We start from the raw sequence: 26,421 nt of genomic DNA, 5'->3' as shown, positions 1-26,421 counted from the left end.
TTGCAGGTTGGAGATTTGCCCTTTGAATTGGAGTAGGGGTGGTAGCATGGCAACATGGCTGCACAAAAAGCTGGCTTCCAGCCAAAGCAACTGAACAGCATGAGGAAGAGATGAAAGACTGATAAGAAGATTCATTTAACCCACAGTCATAAATTAAATTTGGAAAACGCAAAGAATTTTGAGAGTTCAAATAATATTAATAGACAGATCTGGATTTTGGCAAAAGGAAAGAAAGGGAAAATGGAGGATTGAAACACTAGCCCCCCCCCCCAAAAGTCATTTGTTTCAAACAATTTGGACAGAAAGGGAGAAAGCAGAGAAGTCATGAACCCACTCAAATACAAACTCTAAATTTGGTTTTGGATTTGAAATAGAAAACAAACATTATGAGGTGATTTACTTCGGCCGAATTTCTTCTAACATATATATCTTAAGCAACTCCAATTAATGAGAGGTGGAATGCAACAAGGGAGAAAAATAAAGGAAAAAGCACCATTTTCTCACTGATAACTGAATCTTGCCTGTGCGACAGATTTAATTAACCAACTGCCATAAATCAGAACTTGGAAAAGCAGGAGAAGAGAAACATACCCGAGTTTGGCTGTACGCAGGTTTGTTCCAATTAATATGTTTTGAGCAACCATAACCAACGAGAAGTGGAAGGTAGCAAGAGAAATAATAATAATAAAATCAAGAACTGGGAAAATATGAAGTTTTTTTTCTTTGCAAAAGATCAAGATGGCTCCAGCTTCTCTTCCGCTTTCACATTAGCTAAATTTAAGGTGGACCAGAACTTTGAAATAAGAACTGTATAACTAACTGCAATTTTGGAATTGGACATTAAGGAAGAACAAAAGACCAAGATGGCTTCCATCGCTCTCCTCCACAGCAGCTGAATTAGATACATTTAAAGTGGACCAGAACTCTGAAATAAGAACAGTATAACTATCTGTAACCTTGGAACTGGACATTATGGAGCGGTGGGAATTTGAAGAACTATGTGAAATTATAAAAAATATGTATAAATCATTAAAATCAAGCCTAAATAGAATTCTGAACGCAGAGAAGCACGAATTTAAAGAGGAAGGGATGTAAGAAGGGGGGAGGGATAATGAAGGGGTAAAAATGGTGGGAAATAAAAAGCAGACAAAAACTTCTTTGGGTTTGGCAGTGGTATAGGGAAAATTGAAAATGGGGGAATGTCCCAACAAAATAAATAAAAAGCAGACAAAAGATTTTACAGAGGCTGACAGTGGCATAGGGAAAACTAAAGAAGGAGGTTACGCCCCAACAAAGGGAAATATAAAAGATTTCTTTCACTGTCGCTTGGGGAAAATTGAAGAGGGTGGACGTGTCAAAACAAAGAAAAGGGAGAAGACAGGAATTGAGAAGTTGGTCAAAAATCTTATTAGGAAATAGTAAAGAAAAATCAGACAACTAGAAGTTGTTACATGGGGAAATATAAAGCTGAGATAAAGGGTTTACTCATAAGTATGACAAAATTGTGTTGCTAACTGATTGAATATGATAATGGAAAAATAATTAAATAAAGGTTAAAATATATGGACCATGGGCAGATATGAAACTGATATGGGGAGATTGTAAAGCAGAGGTTTGTGATTCACTTTTATACATGATAATTAAACTGAGTTGCTAATTGATTGAATATGACAATGGAAGGACAATTGTAATGAATATTGAACAGCAAAGATTGTTATTTATAGACAGTTAAGGGTAACCTAAATAAAGTTATGGAAAAATGGAGAGGGAACATGAAATATACAATGGAAAACTATTGAGATTATAAAGATAGAATCACAAATTTGAGTTGTGTAAGGATGCATAATTATATAAATATAATGATGAGAATAGCTGGGAACTGTAACCAGGTTACATCTGGTTACATCTTGGCCAAAAATAGGCTGGGGGAGGGAAGGTTTAAAAATACAATTACTATATATGTATACTTTTTTTCTCTTTTAAAAAAGGAGTAAGATATACCGATATGTTAAAATTAAATATGTATATTGAAAAGGAATTATAAATACCATCAACATAAAATGGAGCTTGCTCAGAAGCTGAAATACACCAAGTAAATGAGATGAAGAGTGTGAAGTAGAATAGAAAGGTAAGGGAATAAGAGAGAGATAGGAGAGAGGGCAGGTGGGGGGAAGAGGAAGAGAGAAAGAAGGAGTGAAAAGGAGAGAGAGGAGAAGGGGAGAGGAAGTAGAGAAGGACAACAGAGGGAAGAAAGGAGTTAGGGAGGAGGAGAAGAGAGGGAGAAGAAAGTGACAAATAGGGTGTATGGAGAGCAGAAGAGCCAATAATTGTTTTTGGGAGTTGATGGTAAGATGAATTGATGTAAACATTTAATAATACAATATGATGTTGGCTATGTAATAGTATACATGTGGTCATATATTATGAAAATGAAAAAATAAAGAACTTTGTACAAGTACTGTTCAAAGTCTGGACCGACCACAAAAACTTAGAAGCACTAAAAATCCCCAGAAAACTCTCCCAAAGGAGATTTGATGGGCGCAGTACTTCAAGCGGTTTAACTTCGAACTAAAGTACATCCTGGGAGGGAAGAACCTACTCGCCGATGCCGTATCCAGAAAATCAGAATTCAACAGCAAGCCGTAATCTATGCAATGATCCCCTCCTCCCAAACATCAGTGCAAGCAACCATTTGGTTACAAACCAGACGACCAAAATTCAGAGATGCAGGAGACATGACCCAAAACCTTAAAAAGGAGCTGCTAACAGATCCCTGGTAGAAAGAGAATAAAGGAGCACTAAGCCTCAAAGACAGACTGGCATGGAAGGGTCCAAAAATATACATGCCTCAAAACCTATATCTTCAAGTGCTTCAACAAAGCCAGCTTGACACTTCGGCTTCTATGCTGCATCTCACTAGGAGAGTTTTGGTGGCCAAAAATGAAGAAAGACTTTGTGGATTATGTGAAAAGCTGTGCAACTATGAAAAAAAGACCAAGAAAGACCCCAGGTCTCCTCCAGCAAGTGGCAGATCTGTCCCGGCCTAAATAAAATTCTTTCTGCTGGGAATCAAGGACGTTGGTGGTATTTGAAAGGTGGAGATTGAGGTCATCGGGCAACTGAACTACATGCTGATTGGACCACGTGACTGAATACTATGTGGGGGGGGGGGAATGACAAAGTTTTACTTTTAATTGGGTGTAAACCTGGTGGGAACTTAGAGCCGGTTTTCCACCAAGAATGTGCCAATTTGGTACGTCCCAATAAAATGTTCTTTGAGAAATTTGCCTACCTTGGAGTTCTTATTGAATGGGACCTATTACTTTGAGTGTTGACATATATGAGAACAGCAAAATTTGAACTTTATACTGTATATTTAAATGAGTGCCTCATTTACTGACCACTTGTTATGGTATTAAAAATGGGTTTGTGACCAATCCTTGCATTCCTGAGTGTCGTTGTAGCCCATGTTCATGTAATTGGCACTTGGGCACTTTGTAACTGGCATGCATTTAGAACCCTCACAGCATTTAAATGAGTCACATAATCACCACTGTACACTCTTCACAACTGGTTTGTGTCAAGCAGAGTTAATACGGAAGGTAAAAGTAAAAGTGTAAGTTACTGTGTGACCTTTTGTTCAACGACTGGTGCTTAGCAACCAGCAGAATCTACCAACCATAAGGAAATTCAGGTGAGGTGGGGCAGGCAAAACTAGACCTTGAGAACAGCCCTCTTGTTTAGAACATTGGCCTCACTTTTGCTTCCATTTCCTGCAAATTGTGGAAAATGCTGTGTTAAAGCAGTGTTGAGTAGTGATCCTAGTTCTCATGCATAGAACAATTAACAAATTTCACATTGAAATATTTAATTGTAATCAATAAAGCAAGTCATTAATTCAGGAAGAGACTACACATTTAGGTCAAAACCTCTTTAATATAGATATGCCCTACATATCAATTCCAGCACTGAAACATGTAGAGCAGTAAAAGACATACATTTCCCCGCTTAGATCCCCTTTACTATTTTCCATGTGGAATAAGCTTCCTCTGTTAATGCAGCCTCTGCTTTAGTGTTGCATTTCAAAGGTGTCAGAACAAGGCCTCTCTGTCCAGTGCAAGCTGGTTTGCAATATTGGAAAGATTAAGTATTACAGAGACATTCTTCTTTTCATAGAAAAGGGTTTTTTTTTCCTACCCAGCAAGCACTAACAACGTTCAGTACTATGGTATCTCCAAGATGCTCTTCTCATAAGGCATCTGGCTTAATGTAAATTCAAACCATCAGAAATGAAAAGACATTCAAATAGTAAAATATAAAGCACAATATTTGAACATAAAAGAAAAACAATCCACAATTTTAAAGGAAATTGGTCATTGGCTGGATTTTAAATACTGTGTTCAGACTACACCCACGTTATATTATCCAGTAACCAATGGCTTGTCTTTTTTCTAAAACTGCATAGTCTGCTCCCAAAATAACTATTAAATAATTTAGTGCACTGAAAATTCTAATCTGCCTATCAACATGAAAACGAGAACAGAAAACAATTCTCAAATCCTCCCACAGAAAATAAGACAAAAGAGATCCAGCACACATTTTCCTTATGAATTGGCTCAATGAAACCAATTAAAAGAGTAAGACATACAAGCCTCATTAATTTGAAGAGTGGTTCTATTTTACATCACAGGGTACCCTGTTGGAAAAAGAAAAACAGTTTTTTTCCCCGATATTTCCAATCTCATTCTGCTATACATCTATTATACTTGTCACTTTCCAAAAACACTTCACTGGTCTAAAAACACAAGCTCATTATTTGCACACATTTATTAACAATTAAAATTAGCTATGCAGGATGATGCTAATCCAGAATTGAATAGAGGTAGCTGAATTATGACCATTACAGTTGCAAGTCATAATGGTTGTAAAACAGATAAATCATATTACTAATCCAATTTTAGGACATTTTTTGTGGCAGTCATTAAGCAATCCCCCCAGTTCATGGGATGCTGCAAACACCAGCAGCAGTGCAACCATGTGACTGCAAAGTGATCTTTGAAACTTCTGAGACTGGTCGCATATCTCCTTTTTCAACTCTACCATAAATTCAAACACTCACACACACATGGAATTATTTGCAAAAAATAGATCTTTAAATTGGCTAAGAATAAAATCATTTTCCAATTTGAGAAATACTTGTCAATGAGTTTTTTGTAATTCTTAAGAATCTATTCTAGAGCAACATTTAAATTGTTCGATTCCATGATCATGGCACTTCATGATATAGCTGGGACAAGCACATGTGGTGCCCCAGTCTTAAAAAAGATTGCTCACTTATTATTCAACTGCAAACTCTGCCCCTTTTAGACTTAAGCGTTTTAACACCCTTGCTCTAAACCTGAATCTCAGATAGAGCCCAGAAGAAAATGGCTCAGAATTAGATCCTGTATTTTACTTTTATTTTCTGTGAAATGATCAGTTAATAAATTACCACAATAATTGCTTCCCAAATTAAACCATAAACACACTTACCTAGGACTTTAAGTAGCTGCAAGGCCACAAAATTCTTCACTTTTTCATGGTCTTCCAAGCCAGAGGGATCAGGCTTGATCCAAATGAACCCACTGAAGGGTGATGGATATTTTGGTATCACCACTTGATACCAGAACTGCAGCCAGTCTTCAGGATTCCGCTGCACACATTTTGTAAAGATTACAGGACGGCCCAGCTGATGCAGCTTACACTGAAATTTTAAATGATCTAATACACTGGCTCTTGCTGGTAGCATATGACAGTCTATAGGCCTGGAAGACATTTGAGGAAGGGCACTTCTATGGCTCCAGCTGGATGGCAGGGTCTTTAGATTACCTGCAACTGAGACATTATGGAGCTCCTGTTTAATAGTAGGTGTTAGCCAAACCACTTCAATTTGATCTCCACAGAGACACAAGCTACCTGCATAAGACAAAAAGCAATGCATATCTGAATTTCAATACAGATTTCTCTGCATTTGATTAATAGTATGGCTAACTTCAAGATAGTGGCATCAGAGTTTACATGTACCCCACTGATTCTGTTTTGGCAATACATAGGTTCTTCAACAATGAGTGGGGTACTTATGGCCCTTTTATGACTTGTGGACTTCAACTCCCAAAATTCCTGAGCTAGAATTCTGGGAGTTGAAGTCCACAAGTCATAAAAGGGTCATATTCCCCAACTCTGTCTAAACGAACTAGAACAGTGATGGCAAAACCTTTGGGCTTGGCCTGTTACAAATTCAGACAGTGCCTATCTAGAATGATGGTGGATCATCCCCTGCCTCCAACAAGAGACACGATTCATAACAGAGTAATACTTTATTTAAATTTATTATTTAATAAATACTTACCTGTAAATATCTGAGGCAAGTCTAAGTCAAAGAACTCTTCAAAGTTTAATAACATTTGTATGCCGCCCAATCCTGTAGGACTCCGGGCGGCTAACAATACAAATAAATCAAAAAGAAGGAAAGAAAAAATAGATTTAAAAAACACACCATGCACTCCATTCCAAGTGGGGCTGGACCATATTTTGGGGTCAACAGCCCCAGGCCTGCCGGAACAGCCAGGTTTTAGTGGCTTTACGGAAAGCCGAGAGAGTGGGAAGGGTCTGGATCTCTGCGGGGAGATCATTCCACAGGGCCGGAGTAGCTACAGAGAAAGATCTCCCCCGAGTGGTCGCCAACCGACATTGCCCGGTCGACGGTACCCGAAGGAGGCCCAATCTGTGAGATCTTATAGGTCGTTGGGAGGTATGTGGCAGGAGGCGGTCCCGTAGGTATCCAGGTCCTAAGCCATATAGGGCTTTAAAGGTAACGACCAGCACCTTGAAGCGCATTTGGAGACCGATGGGAAGCCAGTGCAGCCCGCGGAGGATAGGTGTAACATGGGTGTACCTAGGTACACCCGATACCGCTCGCGCGGCTGCATTATGGACCAATTGTAGTCTCCGAACACTCTTCAGGGGCAGCCCCAAGTAAAGCGCATTAAATCAAGCCTAGAGGTGACGAGAGCATGAGTGACCATTTGAAGTGCCTCCCGGTCCAGGTAGGGCCGCAACTGGTGCACCAGGCGAACCTGGGCAAAAGCCCCCCTGGTCACAGCCGACAGGTGGTATTCTAATATCAGCTGAGGATCCAGGACACCCAAGTTGCGGACCCTCTCTGAGGGGCGAAGGGTTGTGGGGCCTTTCAGCCTCCAAAAAGAACAGGAAAGCATGCCCCATTCTCACACGGTTTTTAGAGGCTCCAGAGGCTGTGCAAGAGCAGGGTCTTCTTGTGCAGCTTCCAGAGGGTGTGAAGGCCTGGCATGTCACTAGTGACACAATTCGTAGGTTCACCATCACTTTTCTACAAAAAGACTATGAAAATCTAGTAACTAGGACAAGAGATTACTTTTGCATACACTTTTGCATGTCCAATATTTTTTTTCCGAAGTAATGAAGAGTTAGTTTGTAAACTGTTCTCAAACCTACTTATTTTGTCATACATTTTGAAAAGACAACAAATGCAAAAGAGATTCATTATACTCTATTCTGGGGGAAGAGAGAGGAGCTCTTAATTTCAACCACGTATGTTAGATTTAAACAAAGTTCATCACATTATACCACCCTTAGAAACTGTTTCCAAAGGCTTTGTTGCTGAGTTTTGCTGACCTCAAAGCTTCAGATGCATAGGAAATCTGCAGCTTTCCTGACCATTTCCAGCACACGACAAGAGTAATTGGTTCACAGAATATCATGAGCAACATTCTTTTTCTCAGAATATCATGAGCAAAACATAAAACAAACCTTCCACAAGATTTTTCTTGGCTATTGCAGCAGCCTGATGGGAAATGTATTTCACTTCTGCCAGCTGCCTCTTCTTCCTGAAAGGGCTGGCATGTAAGGAGATGCTTTGGAGTCCTGGGGTTAGTTCCTGCAGCATTGGCAGAAGGTGGCACTCTTTCAGCGAGGGTGCCAGGCCATCAATGCAGAGCTCACACTTCTCAGTGCTTCTACAAACCAAAATGGGGGAGCCAGACTGGATTTCGAAGTTGTTGAGTAAAGCAATTGCCTCCTGGGCGTCTCGGCGGTTCATGTACTTAGCATAGGCAAAGCCACGGTTAAGCCCACTAAATGTCATCATGAGACGAAATTCATAAAGCCTCCCCACATTTTGGAAGAGAGGAATAAGTTTATCCTCATAGATATCCTGGGGGATTTTTCCTATATAAACCTCTGAACCAGATGGTGGGGCATAGCCAGCCCATCCTGTGGAAAGAACAAGGAAAAGTCACATTATCTGCAAAGTATTTTCACTTCCCTGAAATATTTAGGGAAATGTTCCTTGTTCATATTGATTTGCAATGCATGTAGACAACCATTTTGCAGGCCAAGAAACACCATTGATACCTGGAAAAGGACTAAAGGCTACAATAAGCAAGACAGATAGATCAAAGGCAAGTTGTGGTATATAACTAAAGATACAGGAAATGTCACCAATGCCATTGCTGGCTATCCAGCTATACATTAATACAACATTGGATTACAGTACTAGTTTTTTCTAAGTTTTCTACTCACCTGGTGGAGGACCACCATATTTTCTCTGCCCATTGATCTGCACTAACTGGATTCCAGTCTTTTTCACCCAAGTCAGAAGGGCAGCTTTATTAGCCTGGTTTATTTTTTCACTCCACGTTTGAGATGGTATCTAGAATAAACACAAGTCCAGTGTAGTAACTATCTCTAATGGAAAGCATTGAAGTAGAACTCTACAACTATCTTGGGGACATTTTCTTCCAAGTATTTCCACTGCAATTAATTGCCTTGATTTTAACACCACCATTTATGTAACTCTTTCTGAACATTCAGAGTACTTCAGGGGCAACAATCTCTTTCAATCTTGTATGCAGCAAACTCATTGCAAGGATTAACAAATCCATAAGGGAAAAAAGCCTATTCTCTGGCTTATTGTAATAGAATACAATAATATTCTTAGTATGGAATCAACCAACTCAGCATGAAACTTGAAGAATTACTAGAGGACGGCAAAATTGGACGAAAGGCGGGGCCTCTATAATTTGCTCTCCACGCCCTCTTAATTAAAGCGGGAAGGTAAAACACGAGCGCAGTGTGAATTTGCAGCGTGGTACTCCTAACTAGACCCGAATAAAAGTCTGAATGGTAATATTAATGTAATACCGATGCATAATTATGCATTGGTCAGTAAACGCATTAAAAGTCAATAAAGCTGAGGTTAAAACAACAGCACCCAACATGTTTGGCTAATCAGCGAGTTTACTAATGCTGGACTCCCATGAGGAAACATTTGCTGCAAAACCCTAAAACCAACGCCACCAAGTACCTGGGTCTCCAGCATGTCACTCATCTTTGCCCCAAACGAACACCACTTTCACAAGTCTATCCTTCACTCGGGAGGTGCGGCGGCATCTTTTGTACTGGATCAGAACGAAGGCGTCTTCTGATTGGGCAGAATTAAGAGCCCCTCCTTTAGGCTGGGTGGGTCACTCTTTAGTGCTTCGCTGGATCATTTAGGACTAATTAAGAGCGCGAAGGCTGCTTGAGGCGCAGGAGAGACCGAGCCCTCTTCGCCTCCCTAGCCTTCCCCGTCACTAGGAGAGTTGTTTGAGTTGAGTGACGGCGGCGGGAGCTTAATATGGGACAGGTGCGAAGAGTTTGATGGCCTTCTCCTTCCAGCTTGGTCTAGGCCAGAGTTACTGGCTGCTGAAAAAGGAAAGGGCAGAACAGCCACGCCTCTCCCGAGTTTCTGGGCTAACTTTCCTTCTCCAAAGGAAAGTGGATCCTCTTGATTTTCCATGTTTACATTACACAGCACATGGATATACCGCGTTTCATGTTTTGTCCCACTCTATTGTCAAAATAATTTGAGGCAAAGATACTCAGTCAGACTTTCTATATATGCCCCATATACCCATTAAGGCACTATTAAAACATGCACATTACCAACTATTTTTTTTACTGTAGCACACAGTAATGAAAAAGATTCAAGCGACTAGTTATATTGATTTCTCACAATTTAAAACCGTCAAATATTGATCACAGCTGCTTGCATGAACTGAGCCCTAGTAATCATGGAGCCAACCATTTGGGTTGTAAAAAAGGTGTGTCCAAGGCATGAATCCTCTTCAGTAGCAAAAACTTTTATATCAGATCCACAACTTTTTGTCCCATTATTGCATCCTGCCTGGCTCTGCTCAGGTAAATTACAGGGATGACTAATGAAAATGGAAGATTCGGGTGGTAAATTTTAATTCCAAGTCAAGGACTTCTGCTACCTTTTAGATAGCTATGCAGCTTACCAGAAAATAACTATGTTGTTAAATATCCCCAGAATCTGTTCTTGGCTGGATCTAACATTGATGGGAAGCAGGGAATAAAACTTTGTTTAGTTTAGATCCAGCCAGTAAGGACGTATAAGTCCCTTCTCTCCACCTTTTGTGCACTGGGAAGGTGTCCAACTTCAGCGGGCCCTTTACGAGATCGTAAGTGCTTGTGTCTTTCCCCTACAGCCTAGAAGAAAAATGCAAGAGAATCAGCCATTAATGCGTGCAGGTGGAGGGGTTGTAACGAAACTACGCGCCCGGGCAAGCACTAGAGTCAAACCTTTGGTGGGGAGAAAACTGGGGCGTCTTCGGAATGGCGCAGCAGCAAGAGAAAACATTCCCAACCACCAGCAATATCCTGCATTGGTTTTCCCAGCAAACTAGCCACATTCTGCATGGGTGCTCGCTGGCACGGCAACCCATCCACTTTCAGCTTCTTCCAGTAGCAAAGCAAGCAGATTTGGAGGTGCTCGCTTCTGCTTTTGGGGTACACCCCTTGGCTTTCTCTTGTCCCTCTTAAGATGTGCTGCTTTCAACATGGACACTAAGTTTGTAGTTCTCAAGAAAGGCAAAATTCCCTCGGGTTCTCGATAGCGCTGCACCATCATCCGGGAAAATACCTATAACTAGAAATGAAACCGGGCAGCGGGGTGGGGGCCGGCAACATTGCTTCCCTCCTCCTCCTCCTCTTCACTTTCTGAATTGGGGCTAATTCTGTTCTTATGTGCAACTATGTCGGCCTCGATGCCGGCTGCCTCTCCTCCTCGAGATTGCCGGCTGCACCGGATTGGTGGAGGTCGAGGGAGTCCGCGTGGAAGGGCAGTCGGAGGCGGGGCCTTTCCCCTTTCCAGTCTTTCAGGGAGCAGCCATCGCCGCCACCTGCTGCATTCTGCGTGGTTCCGCTTTACACTCAATTCCTCATGTGATACTGGAGCGTCTCAGAGGACCTGGATGTTGAGTGGAGCCAGGCAGGACGCAGTGGGAAGTGAGACTCATCCCTTTTGGAGGGTGGCAGGGCGCTCTGCTACTCCTAGGAAGGTGCGCCTGGCGGACAGGAATGGCAACCGCTGTGTCCTCTTCCCTCCTCCATCCCCGCTGCAAGTTTTTATAGCCTTCCAGAATTTGTGAACTTGAATGTTTCAGTTTGAAAGGTTTTGGAGAAGGGCTTCAGGACAAAATAAATTAACTGGAAACCCCTCCCCTCCATTTCTACCATGTTTATGTCCAACTGTTTTATGAAGCTTCCAAGGTAGACTTGCTAATATCACAGGCAGAATACCTTTTTAAAATCTCAGATTAGGATAACTGAGCAAATTTGAGTAAGGTAAGACTGAATGTTCAGTATATTTCATTATTTTGCTTAAGTGGAAAAGACGAATGCAGAAAACATGGGTTGAAACAAGTTTTATTGATGTCAAATCATAGATTCAGAATGCCAGTATTTTAAATGCTGGAACAGTATATTGAAAATACCAGCCTTCATTTGCTTTGAACCACAGTTCCTTACTCTTTAAGACTTAAGCTCCTTGATCTTGTAAGATTAAGTGGCTTAAAGAAAAATAAATTACAGCTTTGGAAAAAAAAACTGATTTGCCACATTTATGAAGAATTTTGCTGATCTTTTCAAAGGGAATCCGATATTTCTAAAGAATATATGTTCGCCTCTTGATTTCTTCCACAAGCTTTTTTCTGCAAATATCCACCTGCAAAGAAAAAGTATGGCTTAAGGTATAAAATAATATACACTATCTCAATACTTTTCTCACTGTACTTTAAAAGTATCACAATGTAACATTTATATAACCTCCATCATTTCCAAGCATTTTTTTTAAATTTTCATGCAGCAAAAGACATGTCAAAAGTCGATACAGTTTTAATTACATTTTTGAAAGCCTATTCAATTCTGCATTTTAAAGGGGGAGCTGTGCTGGTCTATGGTAGCCAAATATCAGAAGAAACCTGTTAGCACCTTTTCAGACTATCACATCTTATTATAAACTGCTCATGCATCACATATGGAGAGGTATGTTGATTTGGACTGAAACTGGGATGGGGGGGGGATGGAGGGAGAGGAAGAGGGGAAGCCAGAACACAGGGTAGTTAGGTAGGTTACAAGTGTGGCAGATTACAATCAATTAGCAGTTTGTTGGGATCTCCACAAACATAGTAGATTTTTAACATATTACAATTGCTGCATAAGCATCTTGTCTCTTCCCCCTTCCCAATTTAAACATCAGTTTAAATATCAGTTTAGTAACTCCATGCACCTGATGAGGTGAGCTGCAGTTCATAACAATTTATGCCTGTCTAATAAAATTTCTTAGTCTGGAAAGGTACAAGGTTATTCTGATGCAAGGCTTCATGTGTCTCATGAAGAGCTGGTGGATTACTTTTTGTGGAATAAAGTTGTGTAGAAATTTAGCACCCATCCTTCCCTTAGAAGAATGAAATATTTTGAGAAATATTAAGACAATTTATTATATTTTCCTGGATGAGAAATGGAGAAACATGCTCCTGGAAAGCAGCCCCCACCTTCCCTAACAGCCCACAGCAGATATCAGCACTTAAGAGATAAAGAGATAGCTAGCTCTACTCATAAGCAAATTCCCTGCAGCAAAGTTTGAACCCCGAGGTCTGATTAGCCTTCAGTCACAATAGGAATTGCCCAACAAGCCCCTTCATTGAATCAGCCAAACTTCAACCAAGCCTGGGAGTTGAGACAGCCAGCTATGACCCTTACAGTAGCCAATACAATACATGTTCTTGCACAGGAACAGGAAGCTCAAGTTCAAAGCCCAAGAGAAGGTATAAAAACCCCTCACTCTCAACTCCATGTGGTCAGCTACCCAGACCGACATGTGCTTGGTGGTTCTGTTCATCATTAAACCATCTTTCCAACCAGCCTCTTCTTCCAGTGTCTTTCAGCTTGGAACTGAACCAGATGGGTATTTCTTCCAACAGTTGCAAGGATTTAATGCTGCTGCAGTGGTAATAACTTTATAACTTTTCTTCGAGGTACTACTCTCCCCACCCATTCATCACAGAGGCAATTTTTTTCACCTTTTCATATGTCCCTGAAGGCTCTTATCGATAAAACATGAAATATGGCAGCACTATAGTTGCCTTTAATCAATATGGCTTATACCTCCTATCTTTGTGTGAAGGTGCATTTTCAATTCATGTGCTGCCACTTCCCAGGGCTTTCAAACCAGGGCAGTATTACTGACAATGCTTCTATGGTGATGCTTAATTGCAGGAAACTTCTTCCAGATTTGCATGGCCTCACTTTACATCCTGACATCTTTCAAAGGAAGTGACACCCCCCCCCCCCCAGGAACCACTACACTGGTGCTACTTTGTGATTGTGACCAAGGGTTTTCTTCCTGCCATTTTTTAATTGTATCTTTGAGTGAATGTTGACTCTTGGTGACTCCCTGGACCAGTTTCTGCGGTTTACTTGGCAAGATTTTGGGAAGTGGTTTGCCTTTGCCTTCTACTTAGGGACTGGGAGAAAGTGACTAGTCCAAAGTTGCCTAGTTGGCTTTCATTTTATTTTCATAAAATGTAATATAAATATTTATCCTGAACCATTTTTTCATAGACCTTCCTTCTTGGCTTTTTGATTGCTTTTTAAAAAATTATAAAGATTTAATCTACGTGTGTTTTAATTTGTTTAATTTCAGTATACACAGACAAATTCTTTAATTTTACAATCACAAATTCATCTGGGAAACTGTAGAAAATGCCCAACCACCCAAAACAAGAATATTCCTAGAATCTTGGCATTCCGATAGATCACCCATTCACAGACATAAAAAGATTAATTTTATTTTAAAAGTATTAAAAGAAGAAAGCAAACACAAACCAAAGATGGAAACAAACAGTCTGGAGCAGGGTCCACCAACCTTTCGGACTTCAGTGACCACTAAATTCATAATTTTAAATCCCGCAGACCATTAATCTGAATCCAGCCCTCTCTCCCTCTTCCATATCTCTCCCTCCCCCCTCTCTCACACACATCTCTTTCTCTCTCTGTGTCCCTTTCTCTCATTTCTGTCTGTCTCTCATCTGTCTATCTCTTTGTCTCTCTCTCCCTCTCTTTTTCTCTCTGTATCTCTGTCTCTCATTCTGATTCTCCGATGCTCTCTGTGTCTTGTGGGCACTTCTTTGGCCGTTGTTGTTGGTGGACGCACCTCAGTTGCTCCGGGAGATGCACAACCTGCTCTATAAGCTGAGACACTGGCCTGACCTGGCCACGGCCAATACTCCACATTGTAATGAGCTCCGGGAGGGTGAGGGGATGCCATATCTCCCATTGTGAAGCACACTACATTTAACTGTGCTGTGCAAAGAGCTACAAGAGCAGCGGGAAGGCCATGGAGGCACCAACAGCAGCAGCAGTGTCTCAGGGCAGAGAGAAAGTTGTGTGTCTCCCCAAGTGACCAAGGTGCGCGCAGCACCAAAAAGAAAGAAATGCCCACGAGACCCAGCAAGAGATGAAGCAAGTACAGGGGCGTTTTGCTCCTCCTGTGAAACATGGAGCAAGTCTCCATTCCCCGCCCTTACCTGCTCAGGCCAGGCGAGGAGTGACTGGGAAGGGAGGGTGAGGGGTAAAGCCAGCCACTGGTAGGTTCAGCAGACAGGGAGCCACAGCAGAGGGACAAAACAGCCGCAAGAAAGCAACTCTTCAGCTGGCTGAAAGCTGAGACTAATTTTAAAGGGAAAGGTATTTCCTCCTTCCTCATCCAGAAACCCTCCAGCTGATTTAAGCGTACACACACACACACACACACACATGTCCTACCTTCCTTTCCAAACAGTGGTGAATACAACCTTGCTTTTTCTTCCTGTGCTGTTTGGAAAGGATCAGAGCACAGCATGTGGGAGGAACTGGTAGGCTTCCGGAGGGCTAGATGTAGCCCGCAGGCCATGGAGAACTAGCTTGACATCAATTTATTTACTCTGAATTATTTAAAAGGGCAGAGGAATTGCATCCTGGATAATAAAGGATGTTTTTCAGAATATTTACCAGAATAACGCTTTTAAAACTTTTTTAAAATTCATCATCCTTTCCCCTTTCTTGCTTTGTTCTAATTTACTTTGTCTAGTGCCCATTTGTCTAGCCAGTCTCTATACCATCTACTGCTTCTCTGCCCAGTACTATGGTACTATCCTGCCTGCCTATGGATCTTTTATATTAAGGATTGCTCTTTTTTTAATTGAAAAATTTAAACTCAAAACAGCTTGTAAATTAATCTGGATGCAATGTAAATGTCTATAATGTTAGAATAAGAAATAAGACCTTTTTAAAAAGCTAACATTGGAATAGATTAGAAAAATGGGGATAATGTGTTCTAAGCCATCTTATTTTTTTTGTTTGTTATTTTAACAGGTGATTCAGTAATGGAATTTTTGAGCTATGACTGCTTACAAAAATCTAATTTTTGCTTGGAAGGAGGAGCTGACGTTGCGACGACACAACGTGTTATTTTGGAGCTCCAAGATCGCAGTTGATACTTTGCTGCTGGACAGTCTTTTTGGACCTAAACCGTCCCGAAGAGATGGCCACAGGGAAGACTATGTCCTGCTGATCTCAGGGATACCGCAAAGTCCCTGATTGATCCAGAAGAATCTCTTTTTGCCGATGACAGAAGCGCAGCCATTGAAGCTGCTGAAGTTGGGACAGCTCCGGTATGGGAGGAAAACGGAAAGAGAAAGTGTGCCCATCTGGTAAGGAAATCGTATTATTATAAAAGAGACTACCACCCCAAAAAATTAAAGCTAAATTAAATTTTAAAACAGAAAAGAACAAGTGGTAAAATTAAGGTACACTAGACTGTGTTATCCTTTTTTTAAATTTTCTTTTACAGATGGAACTTTTGCAAATGTTTCCTATTCTTTAAATTGAATGGATTAGTTTTTCTTCGTCTACTTTTTATATTTTTTTTATACCTATGAATTAAAATCTTTTTCCTTATTTTTATAATGCTGGATTGGATAGGTTTTTTTTTGCTCCATTTAAGAATTTTGTTTTCTTTAAGCCTGGAATATAAAGAAGTTATTAAAGGAATACAAAGAGGGCTGTAATAATAGAAGGAAAGGAAGTAACACTGCCACTTGGAGGCCGGAGGCTTGGAAATATTGTCTTTTCTTTTTTCTCTTTGATCATTTGACTTTGCATTTCAAGGTTATTCAGCTTGTTTACAGAGAGTGATAGTGAGAAGAGCATGGGTTGTTTATACAGGTGCTCTTTGGGACCTTTATTGGCAGCTGGAGTGGAGTGAAAACAAAACCTTGTCTTGAAAGATTATAAATGAACTTGCTTTAAATTTAATAAAAAGTTTTAAATGCCAGAGTGGCAGTGCTTACAAGTTGGAAGAATGGCGCAACATGAAAAAGAAATCTTAATATTGCAAAAGGTTATGTTTGAAATTCAAAAATTATTAGAAGTAACAGAGAAAATTGAGAAGAGATTTGAGAACATAGATTGTAGAACAGTAAAATTTGATGGAAAAATTGAGGGTGTTCATCAAATGAAGAAAGTGGAGGTCAGAGTTCTAAAAACTGAAGGAAAAAATAAACAAAGAGACAAAAAATTGTTGATACTGACAGTGAACTGAGCATGGTTGGAAATGGAAAGAGTGGAATATGGAAAGGGGAGACAGATGGACTGGAGCTCTACCCCAGATTTCAAAGTATAGAAGAAGAAAGAGAGAAGAATTGATGGAACTAAGGAGAGAAATCTTGTCAGAAGCACTAGTGATAACCAAAGATAAGCTGATCGAAGAAGCAGATGGAGGGTTTCGAGCTTATACAAGATATGCAATAAGCAATAATTTGCGAAGAGAAGTCCATACAAAACTTACTAAATAACCAGAATATTAATGCCACAAATGGCAAGAGACATAAGATTGCACTATTACTGGAAAGACACAGGTTGATGTAATGAAAGTAAGCCTCTAATAAAAAAGACAAATTTAGTTAAATTTAGAGCATTATATATAAAATGAAGTGATAATGGATACAGTTAAATAATTGATTGATAATGATAATAATGCATATATATGTATTGGTTTGATAAGAGGAAATTTGATATAAATTGCAAATAGTGACTACGAAAGGAGGTTTAGAAACTCTGTTATTAAATATAACCAATGTTTATTTACAACATGTTATAAAGATGTAATGTTACTGGATGATATTGGGAAGAGCTAATGGAATGCCATTATGTGGTTTTGCTTTAAATCTGGAATATTTTATATAAAAGGACATAAAAACAATTATAGTCAAATGAAGGTTGAGGTATGATGATAGTAATATATATAAATATATTTGATTTAAAATATATGTTTTGATATGAATTGTAGGTGATGACTGTGGAAGGGATGCACGGAAGTTTTTGTAACCAATCGACACACTTTCTACAATTTGTAATGGAAGATGGCTTTATGTTTTTTTTTGTCTGGGTTTTGTCTGTGTTTATTCAAAAATTTAAAAAAAGTCTTTAAAAAAAAAGTTGCTGACACCTTTTGCTTTGGCCCACTTCTGCCGCCACCGCTCCTTGCTGCAACAGCACCATTATCTCATTCCGGCTGGTGAGGGCTGTGCTACTCCTTACAGGTTGCACCACCTGCAAAGTTTCATGTTGCACTTACCGCCCTCTACATCAGAGATTTCCAGCCCCACCACAAACTGCCTGTCCAGTCCCATATTCGAGAGCTCTAGTCACAGAACTGGCCCACTGGTCATCCTGGGGCAGCTCCTACACCTGGGTGCATTGTGGACCACCAAAATTTTCTCGCAGACCACCAGTTGGTGACCGCTGAATTGGAGTATATCTTATAACATACTCAGCAATTAACAGTTAAATAAGAGGAACCAGAACAATCAACCCAGATAATGCAATGAACTGAGCCAGGAAGGTCAATCAGAAATGGATATTAACTAGCTGTAACAACCCATTAAGATAGTCAGGGCAAATCACAGAGGATGGTAACCATTTTGGTAATGAAATATCTGCAAGAAGAAAAATAAGCTTACAGATCACAAAGAATATAATTATTCCTGCTTTTAGTTGAGTATTTATTCTGATATGTAGGTACAACCCTACAATAAATGGCAGGCATACCTCTTCTCTAGTAACCACATCACGCAATTTGACAACTCCATCTTTTAACTCTTGTTCTCCCAATATAGCAACAAGTGGAATTCCCGTTTCCTCGCAGTACTGCAACTGGTTTAGTAGTTTGGGATTTTTCTTATAAAGTATCTCTGCCTGGAAAAATGTAGAAAAAAGAAAAGAAAAAGTTAGTACACCATGATGGAAACTACCTCTCAGTATTCTGGTTCTAAAAATTCTGTTCCTCATTGCAGTTTTCTCAGTGCATTAGAATAGAATTCTTTATTCGCCAAATGTGATTGGACACACAAGGAATTTGTCTTTGGTGCATATGCTCTCAGTGTACATAAGGAGAATAAAATACATTCATCAAGAATAAAAAGATGCAACACTTAGTGATAGTCAAGGTTACTAATAAGCTATCAAATTGTACTAAGAAACAAATAAAAACAATATGAATTGAATGATACAAACAATATGGTTATAGTCATAAATGGGGAGAGATAGATACTAGGAAGGAAGAGAAGAATAATAGTAATACATTCTTAGTAATGTATTTACTATTGTGGAAATTAGTTGTTAAGCAGCAGTGACGTGCGGTGAGCTTCATGGCCGGTGAGGCGGAGAGAAAAAGAAAGAAAAAACGCAGCTCTTCTTTCCCTCCCTCCCTCCCCCCACCCCACCACCTTCCCAAAGACTGCAACTTTGCTTCTTGCACCACACAAAAACTTTCCTGCTCCAGATCTGGCCAAAACACCCCTTGCTCCTCCCCACTTGGTCGGGTCTTATCCATTTTGCTTGGAGAGGGTGGGTGGAGATGGGGGTCTTCCTTGGCACATGCATGCACGCACGCGCGATTCCCTCCCCCACGTGTTTTTCCCACTCCGCCCCCCCATGCCTCCAGGGCGCTTCTTCACCTGTTTTTTCTGAGGACATCGTGGCGGCTTGGAGAGGCAGAGGGTGGATTTTGGGGGGGAGCAGAGGGATGGGGTGGGGAAAGAGACTTGAGAGATGGGAGGGAGGATTTCTGCGTCAGCAGCCCCCTTTCCAAAGGCGCCCTCCTCTCTCTCCCTCTTTCTCTCTCCCCGAGAGAACCACGTGGTCCTGGCTTGTGAAGATGAGGTTTGCCAATTATGGAGCGGGGAGGAAACAGAGCAAATTAAAGGAACAGGCGACTCTCCTCCTCGTCCCCACAACCCATTAGATTGGGCTCAAACCGCCTCTTGTTTTTCCGCTTCCCCCCATCCTTTTCCAGCTAGTTGTCGGAGTGTCAGACTCTGCATTTGGCGCTGCCCCGATGCGACACACACACACACGCACGGTTGGCAAACTCACAAGCCCTGGCTTTCCCCAAGCTGCAGCTGATCTGAAGCAGTTTTGCCTTCAAAATGCACATCACAATCCTTTATTAACAGGAGTTTCAAGTACAAATCCATTCGGACCACAGAAAGTCTGTTCTTTTCTCTGATTTGATCTAACAACTTTTCCTAGCTGATTATGTTGAATATGGAAATGAAACAAGATGGCTTGGAGCCTGTACAGAAACTTTGTATTAATGTGCCAACTTTGAGCTTGTAAGATTGCTATTGTTTCAAACCCCCCTTAAAATCTACTTTTCTAACAAGCTGTATGCTTTCCTGTCCGAAGGTTGTTGCTTCACTCGGCCCAGAAGGCACTTTAAAAAATTAAAAACACACACACACAATAAAAACAAATTACAATTACATTACAAATAAATTGAATTCCTCTCCCCTGCCCCGTCCCTCTGACCCACATACCTTCCAGCTGCGCCAAAATTCCAGATTTGGTCTAGCCAGGCTCCAGGGCCAGGCAGGCTAGGATAGTTGCTCCTAGAGTCACCACATGCCCTCTGCAGGAGGAGGCCAGAGAACTATGGGCCTCATTTGCATACTAATTTTTTTGCTTTTTAACCCTTGCGTAACTGTTAAAAGGCAAAAAAATTCCTTATGCAAAGAGGCTCATCGTTCTCTGGCCTCCCCCTACAGTTAGCACTAAGCAGACTCCAAGTCACTGTGAGTTGGACTCTGGTAGCAACTAGCTTGGCTTTAATTATTTTAAAAAAAAATCTTTAAAATTCTTTCTTTTTCTTCAGGAAACTGGTGAGGCCCCGCCTCCCCTGCCTTTAGTGAGTGCACGTCCCTGTTAAGCAGAGTGATGGCATTCGGGAAAATCTGTCCTTGTGTCTAGTTGTTCTGGTGTGCAGTGCTCTATAGCATTGTTTTGTGGGTAGAAGTTGAAACAATTTATGTCTAGGATGTGAGGGATCTGTAGATATTCTCACAGCCCTCTTTTTGACTCGTGGAGTATACAGGTCCTCCATGGAAGGCAGATTGGTAGCAATTGTTTTTTCGGCAGTTCTAATTATCCGTTAAAGTCTATGTTTGTCTTGTTTGGTTGCAGAGCCAAACCAGGCAGTTATGGAGCTGTTTCTTTTACTTTGACAGGCTTTTTTCTCAAATTCTAAAATACAGAGATTGTTCCCAAATTGCAGTGGCAAATTTTATACCAATTAAATGTTAGGCATATGATATCGACAGCAGCTATCCTCATAGGGTACAATTTTTTGGATTCCTCTATTCTTTTATTTGATGGTTTGCAAAGGATATTTAATTAAATAATGTTAGGCTCAATCAGTAAACAAGAATTTGATTTTGAATAATCTGTAATATCCAAAAAAGCTTGATCCAATTAAATAAATCCATAATATTTGTGGCAAATCAAAGACTTTGCTTAATGTTTAATCTATAAGTAACACTGAAGCACTTGAAATGCTCAGTTTGTATGAGAGGTTAGCTACTATATATCAGTTTCATAGAAAAACTAAAATAGTATGCACAAAATAGACATTTTGTTCCAAACTGACAAGACAAAGAAATCAGCCCCACTCTGAACGTTCCACTGCAATCTCTTACACATGCAATTTTCCAATAGAATGTTTTTATTTCATTCTGCTGGTTAATGACCACAATACTGTTATTAGATTTGTTTCTATTTCACATAATCCATTATGGTCTATCATAGGAAACTTTTGGAACTTGAAACAGGCCCTTAGGTCACAAAGTTAATAAAAATTACTAGGCTCTGTCAAAGTTTTATTCTACAGACTGCCCATTTCAGTAGAATTTGTTAAAGGATTGAAATTTTTAGACAAACTTTAAATAGTAATTTTTAAAAAAGTGAAAACAGAAGCAATAGTCAATCGTACTTTTTTGCAACGTAATGTATATGAACAGATAAACATTTTTTTTAGCCCAATAAAGAAGCAACAGCAAGGGATTGACTTCAGCTTCAAAGCCCGAGAATTTCATTGTATGACACATTTGTGCATTTGTCAACTTGCCTACAAAAGTATACACAATACAAGACAGAGCACATGGGGGCAACATTCCATTATAACTCATGAATTCAAACATTGCCACAGTAAAGAATTTATATAAAAAGAGAAAAAGAGTAGTGTCGGTTGCTGTTTTTTAATTTCCCAAATAGCTCTGGTTTAATTTTTCTTCAAATTTCACCCCTCTTCCCAGAAGTAACTGTAGGTTCTTGCTACTTTAGTCATACAGAAGAGGTTCAGGGTTTATAGTTACAGGATGTTACTTATATTATTCTGACCTCTTTTATCTCCATCATGGACACCACTGCCTCTTCCCATGAAATAGGTTTTACAAATAATAACAAAGATTAAATCGATACTAGCTGTCTATTGGCTATACAGATCTCAAACCCTGTCAAATCCATCTGCATGCCCAACCACTCTGTTGGAAGTGGGGGGAGAAGGCTTGCTGGCATTTTAGCTTTTTGCTTTTCCTGTAACTGCTTGAGAATTTAGGGAGGGGGAGCATCTTCAAAGATAGAAAGGCAGAGTGTCTTCGGAGACAAGAGTGAGCTCCCAGCCAGTTTCTCAAGGCCGTCATGCCATGAATATGAACATTTATCTCTTCACATCTCAGAGATTCACAAAACAATTTCACAGCAGTATATTGGTTACTAGTGGACTGGTCAGGTGGGTTGGGCTTGGGAAAACAATGCTGTTTGAATTGCATGGACTTTTTCAGATTTCGCCTTGTTCTCCTGCAATCACTTTTCTCTCAAAGTTCTTATTGATTCAACTTAATGGATTAAGAGTCTTGTTTTCCTGAGGGCTAGCTGAAAACTCAGTCAATCAGGAGTGGCACACTGTCCTACCGTGGGGACTGTGCACATGATGTCAGACCAAGGCAGCAACCAGGAGGAAACTCTAGTGCTGGAAGGAAATGTCATCCAGACTCCACCCAGGCTGGACCTCTTCCAGCAGATGGAGTCAGAATCTGGAAGACTCATCAAGATCCAGGTGATCCCTGGAGTCAGAAAGAAGGAAGAACCAAAGAGGTGACCATCACCTGAGGCAGACAAGGCGGCCAGTGGCAAAAGAGGCAATTAGAGCTGGAAGAGCTCGATTAAGCAGGCCTAATAATGAGGCAAGCCATGCAGTTCATGATGAATGCCTTCCAAACCCTGAAGTCACACAAAGCACATGCCAAGGCTGCTGCCAGCAAGGCCCAGTGAACCCAAGGCGGAGGATGGAGGGCGAGCTTCAGCATTAGACACTGGAGAAACCCAGTGGGGGTTTCTCCAACCCCTTACTACTGCATGGGAATTAGGGAGGAGGATGAGTGGAAGACTGCATTCAATTGCCGGTTGGGATGCTTCCAATTCAAAGTCCTCCCATTGTCCTTGACAATGTTCATGCAATCGATAAACTAGGTTTTACATGAGCACATGTATAAAGGAGTACTGGTGTACCTGAATGACATTTTAATCTACACCAAAACAAAGACTGAGCATGTGAAATTAGTAAAGGATGTACTCAAAAAACTGCAGGCTGCCAACCTATATGCCAAATTCTCCAAATGTAACTCAAAGGTGCTTTTTTTCAAGGAAAAAAAAAAGCACCTTTGGGACAACCATGACTTGGATGACTGAGAATCTCCATAGGCATTCTCCAAATGTGAGTTTCATCAAAGCAAAATAGACTACTTGGGCTATCACATCTCACATAAAGGCATTGACCTGGACCTCCAAAAGGTCCAAGCAGTACTAGACTGGGCTCCACCCTGAACCAAGAAGCAGCTACAAAGCTTCCTACACTTCGCTAATTTTTACTGCCAATTTATCCCATCTTTTGCACAGATTGCACTCCCTATCACAAACTTAAGACAAAAGGGGAGGATAAACCTAAACCTAGCTAGCCTCCTGGATGGATTTTGGAATGCCAACCAGCATTTGAGAAACTCAAATGTCTATTTGCAGCTGAACCAGTCCTGAAACACTCTGACCCAAACACTCCCTTTGTCATCCAGGCTGATGCTAGTGACATGGCTGTGGAAGCTATGCTGCTACAGGAGAACAAGGCTGGCCAGATGCAGCCTTGCATTTACACTTCCAGGAAATTCTCGGCAACCAAGCAGAGGTGGGCGGTATGGGAAAAGGAGGCATCTGCAGTACATTGGGTACTCCTAACCTGGAGGCACTTCCTTGAGGGAAGCAAAGTGCCTTTCAAAGTTTGGCCTGACAACAAGAACCTAGAGACACCAAAAAACCCATGGAGGCTGTCTCCTAGACGAATGCAATAGGCGTAATACTTTAACCACTTCAACTTCACACTGTGCTACCTCACAGAAGAAAAGAACTTCCTGGCTGATGCTTTGTCCCAAATGCCTCAATATAATTGCATAAAACAGTAGTAGTCAAACCTCTACTTCAATCCAAGCAATTGGCGGCAATAGGGGAAAGAAAACTGACAAGTTGACAACGAGGTGATGCACTTAAAGCTGCCTTGAAGGACGACAAATGGTTTCGAAGCCATGGAAACGTGTGTTCAGTCCAATATATCTAAACTACTGGAAAGCCAGAGGCTGTAGGTTCTTGGGAAAAGTCATGATTCCAAGTCTGTTGCACAATTTGGCTTCGTAAAAACTCTATAGCTAATCAAGACAGTTTTGGTGACCATCTCTGAAAAAAGACATTGGAGAGCTATGTGGCAAGTTGCTTCATTTGGGCCGACAAGAAGTGTGCAGAACCCGCACCGTTTTAAGATTGGCAACCGTGTCTATCTTTCCATCCACTTCCTGCAATCTCTAAAACCATCAAAAAAGCTGGCACCTAATTTTGCCCTTCCAAATTAAGTGCATTATTAAACCTGTGACTGTGGAATTAGATTTGCCCAAGTTGCTTTGACCGGCTCACCACGTTTCATTGTAGTTTATTGAAGTGTGAGATTACTTCTCCCCTTAGACCTGAACTTCCACCAACCCCAGAACCTTTAATGGTAGATGGGGAGCAGCACTTTGAAATCAGAGAACTCTTAAGACTCCCCTAGACATAGGGGAACCCTTCAGTATTTGGCAGCATGAAGGTTTTCCCAACAGTTTAGAATGAATAGGTTGACCATTGCCTTGTTAGGGCTGCTAGACTTATTAAACACTTCCACAATCAGTGCCTGGACAAACCCAAATAGCATGCCTTTCGTTTTTTATTTTGTCTCTCCATGTTTGTTTTGTTCTCCAGGACTAACATCGCTGTTCGGGGGGAGGGTGTGGGGAAGCATGTCAGATCCACCTGCATGTCCTGCCATTATGTTGAAAGTGTGTGAGGGGAGGGGGGGAGGCTTGCTGGCATTTTAGCTTGCTTTTGCTACAACCACTTGAGAATTTCAGGAGGGGAGCATCTTCAAAGACAGAAAAGGGGGGGGGGGCATTTTCGGAGACAAGAGTGAGGCCCCTCCCAGCCAGTTTCTCAAAGCCATCATGCCCTGAGGGTGAACTGTTATTCTTTGCACCTCAGAGATTAAAACAATTTCACGCAGTATATTGGTTACTGGTGGACTGGTCAGGGGGTTTGGGCTTGGAGAAATGAAAGATCAATTGAAACATTTATTCTGAGCGGGAATGTTTTTAGGTCTGAATGTTTTAGAAACCTTCTTCCTAGGGTAGGTGAATGTATTCTCTACTGACCAACTAAACCAACTAAACTTCAAACAATCAAATAACAGATGTATGCTATTTTATGGTTATCCTCACACAGGTAGCCCTTGAGATACGACTCTAATGGAGCCTATTACGGTACTATTACAAGTTGTGATGATCATTAGGTGAAGCATCTCACCTAATGACCACCCCATCCCTGTTCTCCCCAATGAATCATTAAATGAATGCCTGGGTTATTAAATGGAGTGTGGGATGCCTCCTGGGTGGAGATGATCCTTGGAGACCTAGCACAGACACAGGCCCATCTGTCCTGACAATCAAGGTGTCCCACACTGCCTGAGATGCTATGTGCTCTATTTCCCATACACAACAATGGGTCCCAACAGCCCTTTTCCCACTCTCATTGGGTCCCGAGACTTGTGGCCTAATTCCCCTCAGGCCAAAGACCCCAGTGGTGGGTTTTGGATTCCGTCACAACTGGTACACTGCATGGGGCCGGGCGTCCACCTTGGCCATGCACGCTGCGCACTCACCACTTGCGATGCTCCAGCTGCTTGGTAGAGGTCGTGCAGGCGCTGTGCGCATATGGCCCAGTTGGCTTAAATACTGGTAAGGAACAGGGCGGGTGGGTGGGACCTCTAAAACACTGTTCTTGTGCGGTGGCTGCTGCTCCCAGCTGCCACCGGTACACCCATACCAGGGCGTACTGCCCGGAACACACCATTGAAAACACCCTCCTCCTCACTTACCTTTTGAAGACCTTTGAGGCCTTCCAGAGCACTGGAATGGATTGCTTCTTTGTGTAGCCACATAGGAAGTTCTGGAACAAGGGACAAACTCTTTCACTTTGCTGCCTTAATGAGGTCTGCACAGCACCACAGAAGCTTTCTACAGTGTTCAGAAGCTTCTGCAGTAAGGTGCAGACCCTGTTAAA

General features: G+C 41.2%; 2 protein-coding genes across 2 annotated transcripts in view; both read right to left on the bottom strand.

The window, feature by feature from the left end:
- Nucleotides 1-4,679: 4,679 nt before the first annotated feature.
- On the bottom strand, nucleotides 4,680-11,270 carry DND1 (DND microRNA-mediated repression inhibitor 1). Its single transcript, XM_032220445.1, has 6 exons — nucleotides 11,262-11,270; nucleotides 11,053-11,079; nucleotides 8,599-8,728; nucleotides 7,828-8,289; nucleotides 5,533-5,955; nucleotides 4,680-4,696 (listed from the first exon to the last, which is right to left on the bottom strand). The coding sequence occupies exons 1-6, from the start codon at nucleotides 11,268-11,270 to the stop codon at nucleotides 4,680-4,682; spliced, it is 1,068 nt and encodes a 355-aa protein (XP_032076336.1).
- A 739-nt stretch (nucleotides 11,271-12,009) lies between these two features.
- Nucleotides 12,010-26,421, bottom strand: part of LOC116510325 (histidine--tRNA ligase, cytoplasmic-like) — a 51,124-nt gene continuing 36,712 nt past the window's right edge. The window contains exons 12-13 of the mRNA XM_032219825.1: nucleotides 18,511-18,657; nucleotides 12,010-12,085 (exon numbers count right to left, since the gene is read on the bottom strand). Coding sequence (XP_032075716.1) covers nucleotides 12,026-12,085; nucleotides 18,511-18,657 — 207 coding nt within the window. The 3' untranslated portion in view covers nucleotides 12,010-12,025. The remainder of the gene's footprint in view (nucleotides 12,086-18,510; nucleotides 18,658-26,421) is intronic.

The sequence above is a fragment of the Thamnophis elegans genome, chromosome 6 (genome assembly GCF_009769535.1).
Source record: "Thamnophis elegans isolate rThaEle1 chromosome 6, rThaEle1.pri, whole genome shotgun sequence".
Lineage (NCBI taxonomy): Eukaryota > Metazoa > Chordata > Lepidosauria > Squamata > Colubridae > Thamnophis > Thamnophis elegans.
Note: the sequence above shows the minus strand (reverse complement) of the source record. Positions and strands in the feature narration are given on the sequence as shown.